General features: G+C 36.8%; 6 protein-coding genes across 6 annotated transcripts; 3 read left to right on the forward strand and 3 right to left on the reverse strand.

Annotated features, from left to right (window-relative positions):
• Positions 1-131: 131 nt before the first annotated feature.
• Positions 132-2,695, reverse strand: C9374_001154 (uncharacterized protein; the record flags this gene model as incomplete). Its single annotated transcript, XM_044687205.1, has 5 exons — positions 132-599; positions 1,027-1,393; positions 1,455-1,820; positions 2,017-2,394; positions 2,448-2,695. The coding sequence occupies 5 exons, from the start codon at positions 2,693-2,695 to the stop codon at positions 132-134; spliced, it is 1,827 nt and encodes a 608-aa protein (XP_044551552.1).
• A 28-nt stretch (positions 2,696-2,723) lies between these two features.
• C9374_001155 (uncharacterized protein) lies at positions 2,724-4,175 on the reverse strand (the record flags this gene model as incomplete). Its single annotated transcript, XM_044687216.1, has 1 exon — positions 2,724-4,175. One exon carries the CDS (start codon positions 4,173-4,175, stop codon positions 2,724-2,726), a length of 1,452 nt encoding a protein of 483 aa, XP_044551553.1.
• Positions 4,176-5,173: 998 nt separating this feature from the next.
• C9374_001156 (uncharacterized protein) lies at positions 5,174-6,561 on the forward strand (the record flags this gene model as incomplete). Its single annotated transcript, XM_044687227.1, has 4 exons — positions 5,174-5,540; positions 5,669-6,112; positions 6,199-6,374; positions 6,430-6,561. 4 exons carry the CDS (start codon positions 5,174-5,176, stop codon positions 6,559-6,561), a joined length of 1,119 nt encoding a protein of 372 aa, XP_044551554.1.
• Positions 6,562-6,651: 90 nt separating this feature from the next.
• C9374_001157 (uncharacterized protein) lies at positions 6,652-7,983 on the forward strand (the record flags this gene model as incomplete). The annotated part of the gene is made up of 1 exon (XM_044687238.1): positions 6,652-7,983. The coding sequence occupies one exon, from the start codon at positions 6,652-6,654 to the stop codon at positions 7,981-7,983; it is 1,332 nt and encodes a 443-aa protein (XP_044551555.1).
• A 248-nt stretch (positions 7,984-8,231) lies between these two features.
• Positions 8,232-10,342, reverse strand: C9374_001158 (uncharacterized protein; the record flags this gene model as incomplete). The annotated part of the gene is made up of 2 exons (XM_044687249.1): positions 8,232-9,196; positions 9,370-10,342. 2 exons carry the CDS (start codon positions 10,340-10,342, stop codon positions 8,232-8,234), a joined length of 1,938 nt encoding a protein of 645 aa, XP_044551556.1.
• Positions 10,343-10,735: 393 nt separating this feature from the next.
• Positions 10,736-12,361, forward strand: C9374_001159 (uncharacterized protein; the record flags this gene model as incomplete). Its single annotated transcript, XM_044687260.1, has 2 exons — positions 10,736-11,003; positions 11,073-12,361. The coding sequence occupies 2 exons, from the start codon at positions 10,736-10,738 to the stop codon at positions 12,359-12,361; spliced, it is 1,557 nt and encodes a 518-aa protein (XP_044551557.1).
• Positions 12,362-12,541: the final 180 nt, after the last annotated feature.

The raw sequence follows: 12,541 nt of genomic DNA on the forward strand, positions 1-12,541 counted from the left end.
TTGGTAGTTGATTGAGGAAATTTGAATTGATTTTGGGAAAGCTCACTCCTTAGACCTGGTCAATTAAACGACCTCATTGAAGATGTTTTCCTACATGTGAATTTGTAGGAATATAATACAATTTATTAAGCTTACACATTTTGACGTCTGGCTTTTCTCGCTCGTAGACACAACACAACCACAACCAACACAATGGCACCAACCAAACTCACCAAGACACACGATCCAACCAACGATGCAATCAATGCAATCATCAAGGTCTGTGAATTGGTGTCAACCTCCACTCCTCCTGACTTGATCTCTTCATTCTTTTGAGAAGCCTTCTTATAATTCATGTCAATCACAGCAAATGAAGTCAAGTGATATGTTCGACACACCATGGAAAAGACAACCATTGGAGAAGATTGTGAATTGGTAGCTTCTAAGGTTTTCTTTTCTTTGAGAATGGATTCCACTCCGTCGGATTTCCAGGATTGACTCGATTCATCAAAGTACATGCAAGTGAAATTGAAAGGACTGGTCGCGTTGAGATCGAGCGTTCCTTTGACATTGGTAAAGACAAGTTGAATGGGTTCTTGTAAATTTTGAACTGAAATTTTCTGTCCGTTCGAATCGAAGAGTGAAATTTTAAGGATGGGACTCACGGTGGTTCTTCTGCTGGAGTGGCAGCTGACAGATTTGAATTTTGGAACACTGAGGTAATCAACGTAACTGCTGCATTCGAGGTGAGATTGACCTGATTCGACAAGTATTGTTCCAAATTCGAAGGAAGGCTCACCACCACTGATGTGAAATTACTAAAAGTCACATTCTTCGAGTTGAGTTGTGTCAAATTGGTAAATTGTTGAGATTGCAACTCACTGGAAATGGATGGATTTGAATTTGAATTTGACAAGGAACAATTTCCATTCACTACTTGTGTTGGACAAAATGGAATGTTACATTCTGCTCCAATCCATCCATATTCACACACGACACAAGATTCTAAAACTGAATTCCACATGTAATCAGGACCATAGGAATTACAATTTGGTAATATTTTCCAACTCGATTTTTGACAGGATCTGTGAATAATAATTGTCCTTTTTCGGTTAAAAACATTCCAGCTCTCATTAAATTGGGAGTGTACAAGTTTTGGGAAGGAGGAAGACCATTCGCTGTGTAAGATATTTGAGCAACGACTGTCAATAGCTTTGAAAATCGATCAATTTTCAAAATTCGACTATTTCCACGATCCAAAATGAAAATAGTTCCAAGACGAGTGACTGAAACAGCAGTTGGCATATTCAGAGCCACCCATAATGGATGCATTCCAGAATTGTTGATATCAATGTTCCATCCCTGAACTCCTGAACCAGCAACTGTTGAAATGATTCCTTGTGCATTGACTTTTCTGACACGATGTCCAAAGTTTCTGCAATGTATAATTCTCCACTCGATTCGTGATAAAATACTCCAGTGGGTTTTTGAAGTGAAGATTTGATGGCTTCAATATTGTCCAGGCCTCTGCATTGTCTCTATTTCCAGCTACTGTGGTGATAATATTGTTTTGAATTTTTCGTACCAAACCATGTTCTGTGTCTGCAAAATACAAGACATTGTCAGATGTCACATGAATACCAGTAGGGTATTTAAGAATGGCGTCTCGAGCTAGACCTCCATCTCCAATTCCTCCTATCAACGTTTCAACATTGGCTTGAGTTGGTGAAGTTAATGATACTTTTCGAACTCGATTTGCTGTTGGCTCCACGACAAACAACTCTTTCGAATTTAATGGAGAAATTGCAATTCTTGATTGAAGGAAAGAGTGACATTCTGACCTGCTCCATCATTTGTATTAAACACACATGGTGTATTTAATCCAGCAACGAGTGACGTTGTCTGACCTGTCGTCATGTTAAAACTTTTCATTTGACAATCTTGAGTGGAATAGAGAGTCGTTCCATCTTGTGAAACTTGAACCGATTGTCCACTTCCAACTATGGACACGGTATGATTCAAAGATGTGACAGATACTTTACAATGGTATTGGTCGAGTCGGTATAATAAAGGTTATCATTCTTGACATCGTAGGACAGAGATGAAATAGTTCCAGATGTTACAAGTAGAGTGATCATCATTCCAGTCGATGCATCAACTTTTCGAATAGTTCTGAAATCTGCAATATACACATCTTCAGTGATGGGATTGACAGAAATATCTACTGGACTTAATAAAGGAGAGGATGTTGCCAATTGAGCTGATGTTGGGGTTTCTGAACAAATACCATTTCCTGCTACAATAGTAATGGTTCCGTTGAGTAAAATCTTTCGAACTCGACAATTTAAAGAGTCAGCAAAGTATAAAACACCTTGAGAGGAGAAGGAGAGACCTTTTGGTTGATTCAAAAAGGCCCTAGTGGCGAGAAGGTTTTCACCATTGTATCCGGCATCTTCTCTACCAGCGACGTGACAATCTCATCAGTGTTTAAACTCATGGCTCTAATTCTGTGATTATTGGTATCAGAAATGTAAATTTGATTAGTGACAGGATGAACGGCAATTCCTTGCGGACCATTTAAAAGTGATCCCTTGGCGTTGAAATTACCACCTAAGGTTGATGTTGTTCCAGCAAATCCCATCAAAATCCCATCTGAAGCCATGAATTGAAGGGCATTTGCATTAGAATCAGAAACCATAATTCCATCGATTCCCATTGATATTCAGCTAAACCATTAGGAACGTTCAAACTGAGAGTATTTCCCCAAACAACTCTAGAACGAGATGTTTCCAAAGGCTCTTCGAGCACAGACATGGTTCCAGTACCTGAAATATCACCAACATTTGAGACTGTTGAAATTTGTTGAGAAGATGAAACTTTCGAATTCGATTGGACCTGGCCTCTGAAATGAAAACATCTCCGGTGGATTTTGAAACCAATACGTCAGAGGGGAACATTAAATTGGAAGGGTAGGCAGGCGTATTGTCTTGTGCTGTGGGTAACAACGAACCACTTCCTGCAATGGTGTGAATAACTCCGTTGGTATCGACTTTACGAAGTCTGGTATTTCCATAATCGGCAATAATGACTTCTCCATTTGGGGACACGACAACATCCATCGGAGCCCTCAAAGAAGCAAATACCGCCAAGTTTCCGTCTCCACTATATCCTGGTTTTCCATTTCCTGCTACTGGTGTCATCATTGTTGTTGCAAAGTCATATCTTCTCACGACGTTCCATCCTGTTTCAGTAATGTACAGAGAAGACTCATCTGGTGAGAGAGCAATACCAGTTGGAGAAAGTAATGAAACGTTCATTGCACTGGCTGTAGCATTTGAATATTGTGCTCCATTGTTACCATTTCCAGCAATGATCTTTGAAATGCCAGTTGTCAAATCCACAGATCTCACTCGATGGTTTGCCGTATCCGTCAAATACAACATGGTTGCCTCATTATTCACCACAATGTTCGCTGGTTGCACATTCAATATACCAAATGTTATCGTTCTCTTTGAATTAAATCTCCAATCCACAATGACAATTCGTCGATTCATAGTATCTGCAATATACAAAGTTTTTGTAGCTTCATGAAAAAAGAGACCATTGGGATAATTCAACAAGGTGGCATTTGGTAACCCATTTCCAGAGGGTTCGATACCAGCAGTTCCATTTCCAATCACGTCAGTAATCACATAAGGTTCTTCTGAATTTAAATTAAATTTTCTCACTTTATGGTTGTCAATGAAATAAACATCTTTCGAGTAGGGTGCGCATGCAATGTCCATGACTGAGGTAACGGTATATTTAGAACTGGACAAAGGATCGCCAATGAGTGTTTGAATCATTTGAGAAGTCAATGAAAATTTTCGAATGCGACCCAGCGAAAGGTCCCCAAATAAAATTGACTGTTGAAAATTGGCATCTGACAGGACTGAGTGAGAAAGGCCACGCACCATTCCCATACCTGCTGCTGTTGCTGTAAAGCCGTCCATTCCATAGCCGCCAGCAATATCCAACGATACTTGATACGAAGATGGTTCTTTCGTCGTAGCAACATGTGACGTTTGTTGTTGTTGTGCATTAATTTCGCATCCAATGTTCAGTAATAAGATGAAGGACAACACTGCAAATGACAATAGCCACATGCTCGTCGTGGCAACTTGCTTCTTACAAACACTCGTCGTTGCCGTTAGCATGGTTTTTTAATAATTTTGAACGTGTCAAACGGAAACATTTGATGTCAGACGAGAACTTGAAAGTTGGGTACTGGAAGTTGCGAAACATTCTATGAGCAGATCAAAGAAAAAAATAATCAAAGTGTGAGAGTGTTGACCGCTTTGAGAACAACAAGTCATGAAGGGCTTGTCACATGTGAATTAAGATCGTAATGGTAGGTTTGTGAAAAAAATCAAACGCAAGCAGTACAAAAAGAGTATGGCAGAACTATGTTTATTGAATTGAGGTTACTTTTTACTCTCTTCAACTTTTCAGAAATGAAATTTTGAATTTTGAAACATAACGGACAAATCATTACTGTAATCATAACCAAGTATCAAATTTGTGCATGATTAAAAAAATGACGAGTGTGATGTGTTTTAGCTGTTTCTGCTAATGCTCGCCTTGATTTTTTCTAGCAGCGCCTACGCTTTCATACCCTCCAATCCCAACTCGATTCGCATTGTTTCACATTCGCAAGACATTGAACGAATGGGAAGAAGAGAACCCCATCGTCGTCCATCCTTCGAGATCGAAAATCGAATATTCAACTCTTTCCGCTTCCATCGATCCATAAGAATAATCATGAAGAAGATCATCGCAGTGCTGAAACCGCTCGTAGTAGCACTACTCAATCGATTTGGACACAAAATTCTTCAATTCTCACTTCCTATTATCTTCAACAACAAGAATTATTGAAAATTCATAAATTACGACAACGATTGACCGATTCGAAACGTAATAATTTCTTTGCTTCTCAAGATTTTCAAATTCGACACATTCATTTAGCTCTCACACAACAACCAAATGAAATGGTCGTTCAATTTCACACATTTTCATATCATCCATCGTTGGGCGACCATTGGTGAAAATTGGAAAGTCTCGAGACTTGAAAGCAAATGTTGAAGTGTTTCATGTTGGAGCTGTGATGACTGGATATGGAGATACGAATCATACGGGTTTTGATTATTCAATTTTAATGTCACCACTCGAGTTTGACACGACATATCATTACCAAGTAGGATTGGGATTTGTGGTGAATGGAGAGGCTACTTTTATGGTCAAATCCGAACAAGTATATAATTTCACAACAAGAAGTGAGGATCCAGATGAAATTTCTGTACTCATGTTTGCCGATATGGGAGTCGTTTTTTCACCAATGAATGTGAAACGTATTCAAAATCGAGTTCGACAACAAGCAATGAATGGAAATTTCTTTATTTATCATATTGGAGATATTAGTTATGCTGATTTTTATCCTGGAATGATGTATCAATTTATTTGGAATTTGTGGTTTGAATATTTTGATGAAATTCATCCCTACGTTCCTTATATGGTGTCTGTGGGTATGTGTTTAGAGAATTAACGTTATATTGATCCACATGATTATATTCTTGAATTTCTCAATTCTCAATATGTTTGTTAACATTGATTTCACACATTTTGACTGAACTATTTCACAAACTGAATTAAGGTAATCACGAATATGAACCAAGACATCCAGACAATCAAGATTATGAACAAAACTTTGCTGCCTACAATCACAAATTTTGGATGCCACTTCGAAACAATTCTCAATACGGTCACAACATGTGGTATCATTTTGATTTTGGACCTGTTCGATTTGTTTCCATTGACACTGAAACCAATTACCCACATCCACACGAGAGTCCATATCCTCCCATTTTCAATGGCAATCAATTTTCCTATGTCACTAATGCAATCAAATCCACCAATAGAAGCCAAACACCTTTCTTGGTGGTTTTGGGACATCGTCCAATTTATTCTGCAGTGAAAGGATTTAGCGATGCCAATGGAAATGTTCTTTCTCGATCGAAAGTTCTTCAAAATGTATGGGAGAGAGTATTTTATGAGGGACATGTGGATTTATATACATGTGGACATGTTCATGCCTATGGTATGTTTATATGGAATGAGAATGATGATGTGAAATTAATGATTTTCAAAATTATTGACTGTCCATGGTTGACATGATGATTCTAGAGAGACAATATCCTGTATATAATCAAACTGTTGAGACGAAATCAAATCCAAATAATTTAACAAATCCAAGAGATACTGTTCATCTCATTGTTGGAACTGGAGGTTGTATCGAAGGACTTGAGCTTAATGAATGGTACAATAAGAATATTTATTGGAACTATAAAATATTCAATGATGTAAGTGAATAATTGTGGATGTGTTCTTATAATCTCCATTCTTTTTCATTGATAGGATGAAGGATATGCACTCTTACGTGTGAAACGAGACAAAACAAATAGGAGACAAATGACAATTACATGGGAATTTTACAGTACGACTCATGATGAATTAGTAGACTCTTTTGTCATGACCAAGACCTATTAATCCAACAGAAAAATTGATGATTTTCCTCCAATATATTCATCATAATTGATCCGCGCTCAAATGTTTATTACGATTTCATCTCATAAAAAAATGTCAAAACGCAATTCTCTCATTTCTTCATATCCGTCCTCATCTCTGAGACAGTTTCCGAATCAAAGCCTCATCCTTTTTACCCTCCCCGAAGAATTATGGCTCATGATTATTTCCTTTGTAGATTATCATTCTCTTTGTGCATTGGAAAAGACATGCAACTTTTTTCGAAAGGAACTTTTAAATCGGGATGGATTTATGAAATTATTAATTAATAATTTAGTGTTGAGCATGATGCACAGCAGTAATCAAAATAGCGAAAAAATTCAACACATGTTTGATGATGATGATGATGAATTGTACGAACAAGAAGAGGATTATGTTTTTCAAAATAATTTTGTTTTTGATAGCCATTGTCATGAAGAAACAGCTGATTTAGTCATTCGAGAAATTAAGCATGGACATCGACAACGATCGACTCAAATTCTTCGAGAATATTTCTTTGAAAAAATTATGAAAGAAGATTACCGAGAAATTGAGAGAGAATATGTTATGAATTATTTGGTTCTTGAAGAATTTAAATTTCAATCGTTACGTGATGTGTATATTGCGTGTCACTTGTTTAATGTCAATCCATTTGTTTCATGGAGAAAGATTTTACCAACAGCTAAAAATAATGAACAATATAATGCCATTCTCATGGAAAATGCCGAAGAATTGTGTGGATTAAGAATTCATTGGAAAGGAATTGTCATTCAAAATTCAAATGGAATGCTCACGTGCTACTTGTATGACGATGAAGAAGATTTGACAGATTTATTCAATATTGAACTCTCTGCATTACCCATTGTGATCCTAAAGCACGTAAAAAATCTCTCTGATTTTAAATATTTGGACACTGTGGAATTCATTGCTGAAATTGAGTCCATGCCAGATCATGTTACAAGTAATAGAAATTTTCTTGGATTTATTCAAGGAGCTCACTCTGTTCTCGATCAATTCAGCTCCTCAATTTCTCAATATATACCTCACTATAATGCCCTTGATAGGCTTTTGAAATCAAATTTATATGTCACTTTACGAGTGCAAGGAGATGGAACATTGATTCGACAAGTTACCAATAATAACTTGGAAAATATTAATCTCACCGTGACTCGATATACGAAACAAGCAAATGCTCAAGAAAATCATGGACAAGTCATACGTTGGAACGCACAAATTATTTGGAAATTTATATTTGGCAGTCATCGATACCTACTTGTGAGATGTTTCGATTCTCAAAGTTCTCTCCTTTGTTGGGTCAAGTGTGAAAAGCAAATCTCCTCCTCTTCTCTACCTTCTCCTGGAGATTGTGTTTCTATTAAGGCATCCATTATTGGAATCGATTTTTGAACCTGAAAACAGTACATGATGAAACATTGACGCACGATGAAGGCAATGCAAAAAAGAGGACCGCAATGACCTCTTTGTTCAAACAACAATTATTTTCAAATTCGCTACAAGTACACTCTTCATCGGAATCACTGATTTGGAGCATATTGAGGATCATGTTGAAGGTGTGCTGGATGTTGTATCTAGTATTTGCATGGATAGTTGGAAGATGTACTGGATTTACATTGTATTAACTTTTGGAAGAATTTTCACAATTCCTCATGATCATGCTTCTTGTTTCGATCGTATGGTGGTGGATGCTTGGATTTTGTGTACACCAAAGCACAACGAGAATGTCCATTGTAGAAAAAGAATTTCGTTCTGGAACATGCATGCTCGACATGTTTTTCAAATTCACACCGTTTCATGGTTTCTTCACATGCAGGACATACAATTTCATAATTAATTAAATCAATTGTTTTCTCTAAACGACGATAGTAATCCAATTCGCGTGGATGGTGGTGAAGTTGACAATGTTTTTCATGTTGATGCAATGGAAGGACCATTCTGCAACTCAAACAGCTCGTCAACTGCTGTTGTGTAAAATTCGAAAAATTCAATCTCTGTTCAAGTCGTGTTTGAGGATGAGAGCCGTCATCATAATCCACAGTTGGAAATTGTATCTGATCCACAAGGTCAGGAGAATGAATAAAATCTGTAATGGTCAAATTCAAATGATAATCTTGAATGGCTTTCATGGTTGCGTGTGAAATTTTTCCAAAATTTTCAAATTCGATTCGTGCCACAGATTTCCAACTTGTCTCTCTCACAGATTGAACAAATTCAAGCAGCGCGTTTTCTTCGATATCATCCATCGAACAAAGCTTTAAATTTTCTAAAGGAATTCTTTTTCTGAATAAAGAGGTCATGCATTTCATCAAGTCTGTGAAGTGCTGTTGTGACGTACCATTCTTATAGAAACCAAGTCTCAAATGTTTCAATAATTCCAACTGTTCTAGGCGCTCTATTAATGTGTTCACATAACTATATGTTACTCCGTCAAGATTGACAAAAGTCAAGCTTGATTTAAATGCAAGTAAAAAATCAGCAACTCCATATCTAAAACAATCAAGAGCTCTGAAACTAAATTTTGACACTTTTGGAATTTTGCTAGACGCCTCCGTGAAGAGAGGTTTTGTGGACGGGCGGTCATTGCTTCGTAACAGACCTAGTCCTAATGAAACATTGATGGATTTCAATTTTTCACACTTGATGATCAGGTTCGAAATGACATGTCTAATTTCTATATCACCTAGGTCTTCTTCATCCAATGGCTATCCCTGTATAGTTGTAAATCTAACGATTCTGTTACCAAGCTTCCTTGTAAATCATTGAGTTTGGAAATACCTGCTTGAACTTGTACTGGTGTCATTTGTCTCAAACCAACATGCTTGGATTGTAGAAATAGATTTGGTAAAAATGGCACATTTGATAATGTTACTCTCTCAGATGATGATTTTACATTCACACAATCAGATCGAGTAAGACTTTTGATAAAAGCAAATTTACATGGATCCATGTATGAATGTTCAATGTTTTGAACTTCTTCCATGACCATTGTAGTTGACTTGGGAAAAAAGAGAGCATGTAGATATCCATCTTCATTATATCCAAAAATCAGTCTCTTAAACACAAAATTCTTCACATTCTTTGTAAATTCACAATCAAGATATAAATCGTGAAATATTTCAGGTCGAGTGCTTACGAACGATTGCATGAAACAATCGCCTTTAACTTCATGAGTCGAATAATAAAAATAGAGAAATTCTGGTTCTGTAAAACAATTGAAATAATAAGGGCCAATAGTGTTGTGATAAATTTGTTTTTCGATGGCTGCTCGTGACTTGAAAATGTCATTCTTCTGATCTTTGGTGCGTTTGGAAAATGTCAAAAACATGACATTGTTAATACTTCCATTCACAAAAACATGTTCAATTTTCATTTGATTGCTTTTCACAAAATTCATCACATATCTTACGTATGGAAAAAAGTCTTTGAAAACATTCATTTGAAAATTACAATTCTTGTTATGGAAATTTGTTTTAGAATCTTTTGTTTCACTATTATTCAATTGATCTATATATTGTTGAACATCAGGATACAAGTGCAACACATTTAAATTATTAATAAGAGCTCGTCTCCATGGAGAACAAACTTTCGGAATGGTCATGATCAATTCGTTGAAATGCAAATAGCAAAAAATATTATAGAAACAGAGATCGGGTGGGACTAGCCAATGAAAAGAAGATGGAATAGTGGCTTCACCCTGATCATCAAATTCATCACAAATGACAGGTGACTTGGCAGCTCTGTTTCCCATTTTTTTAATTATGAGTTCATTATGAACTCATTAATTCAGAATTATGGTGATGAATGTTGATCTAAATAAATAATTCAAATAATTCCAATTGATCTCAAACTAGAGTCTACAAGCTTGTAATCTCAAATTTTTTGTCCGTCGAACTCCACTCTCCATAAATGTACACAATTCCAAACCTGTCCTCGAACCAGTTTCCGTTGTGAATAATTACGAAAAACAAAAGAAAAGTGCTTCAAAAAAAATAGCTCCGTCCGATAGCTCGTTTCTACTATCTCAATAATATAGCCATCATCCAACCTCTCTTCAAGGAAAAACAATTTTTTTAATCATTACACGTTAGAAAAATCATTCCATCCTTTCTAATTTATTTTTATAATCATCATCACAAGAAAAATGATGCGAGAATCGGATTTGGATATTGGAAGCGGTCGGGCATCTGTTGATGAAGGCTCTACTGAGAATAGATCCTCTATTGACATTACACTAAATGAGCAGGAACGAGGACACACTATTGATAATTACGCACAATTAGACGCAGCATCATCAAAGCCTGTGTTGAAACGAAACCCATACATTTCTCTTCTTTTTCACAACAAGAGATTTCTCATCATTTGGATGGCTGGTGTGTTATCCGGAATGGGTAACTACTTTTCTGAAATTGGTACGTTATTAGTTTACAAATGATGAGATGATGCAACAATCATTCCACCATTCAATTTTCTTTCAAAAGCTGTTGTCTACGAAATTGAACACAGAACCAATATTGGTTTTGCAACTGGTGCTCTTTTCCTTTCAATCTTCGCCCCATCATGCTTGGCAATGCCTTTTGCTGGATTGTGCTCCGACATTTTTGACAGACGAAAGGTTTTAATTATTGCCAATATTGTAAGAGCTGTGATTGCTTTTTGTTTTCTTTTTGCCTTGTTGATTAAGGACAATAACCCACTCTTATTCGGATTTTATTACGTGTGTATGGCCCTAATGTTCTTTACCAACGCGTTTTATGATGCTTCTCGTGGTTGTTTGATGCCGTTGGTTGTAGATCACCATGACCTGGTCGCTTGTAACGCCCTCGATAGCTTGACCTGGTTGTTCTGTTCTTATACTGGTGCTGCTATTGGTGGTCTTATTACTTCCATGGCATCCAATATGTGGACTCCTGACAGCCCATTAACAAAAACAGAAGTAGGACTAGTCACAACCTTTGTACTTAACGGTGTTTTGTTCATTTTGGCCTTAATTTTGACCATTGTTTTGATGAGATATCCAGAGTTGAACCCTCCAAAACCTGCAGACTTTCCAAAGGGAGGAATTGCTCTTGCTAAACACAGTATCAAGGAATTATACGAAGGATTTAAACTGTTGCTTGGCGGAAAGGGTTATCTTTTGAGTTTTACTGTCATGAAATTATTGGGCTCTTTTATTTGGGCATCCGTTGAGTTTATTAATGTGAAATTATCTGAATTCCCAACGCTAACTTTGATGGATAGTCCAGAAAACACAATGACCATTGCATACAGCTTGTTCGGTATTGGCTCTGGACTTGCTCCTATGGTTTGTGAATTGCTACTGGGTAACAGAATTAGACGTTCTGTGAGAAGTGCATTCTGGACAAGATTTGTGATTTTAGTTTCCTTCTTCATGTTGGCCGTTGGTTTTGGTATCATGACATTTACTATTCACGCCTCAATGTTTATTGCTGCTAACTTTATCCTTGGTGCCGCTGGTGGTACCATGTGGGTGTACAGTATGGCTTCCATTGAACATTTGACACCTAACCACTTCTTGGGACGTATCACTGCTTTTGATATTTGCTTTGGATTTGGTGCTGGCCAAGCTTTGGGAGTTTTAGTTCCATCCCCATTCTTGAATGACATTTTTGGCATTAAGCAGCCACACTTGTTTGCACTTGTCATGTTCTGTTTGGCTTGGGTATTGTTCATTTTCTGGGTTATTTGGTTCTATCTCACCAAGAATATTCACCAACATCATGTTGAGCACGATGAGCACAAGCATTAATCAAATTTTTAACAAGATAATCTTTTTAAGTGGAAATTGAGAAACATATACATGATATGCCGTATTTCCTGAAATAAAAAGTTCTAAATTCGTACAAGGCTTTGATGGCTTTTTTCAGATCATGAACACTTGATGAACGTTATGAACAAGATTAAAACCCAAAGTTCTCACAATTTTTTT

This window comes from Naegleria lovaniensis (assembly GCF_003324165.1).
Source record: "Naegleria lovaniensis strain ATCC 30569 chromosome Unknown tig012, whole genome shotgun sequence".
Lineage (NCBI taxonomy): Eukaryota > Heterolobosea > Eutetramitea > Acrasida > Naegleriidae > Naegleria > Naegleria lovaniensis.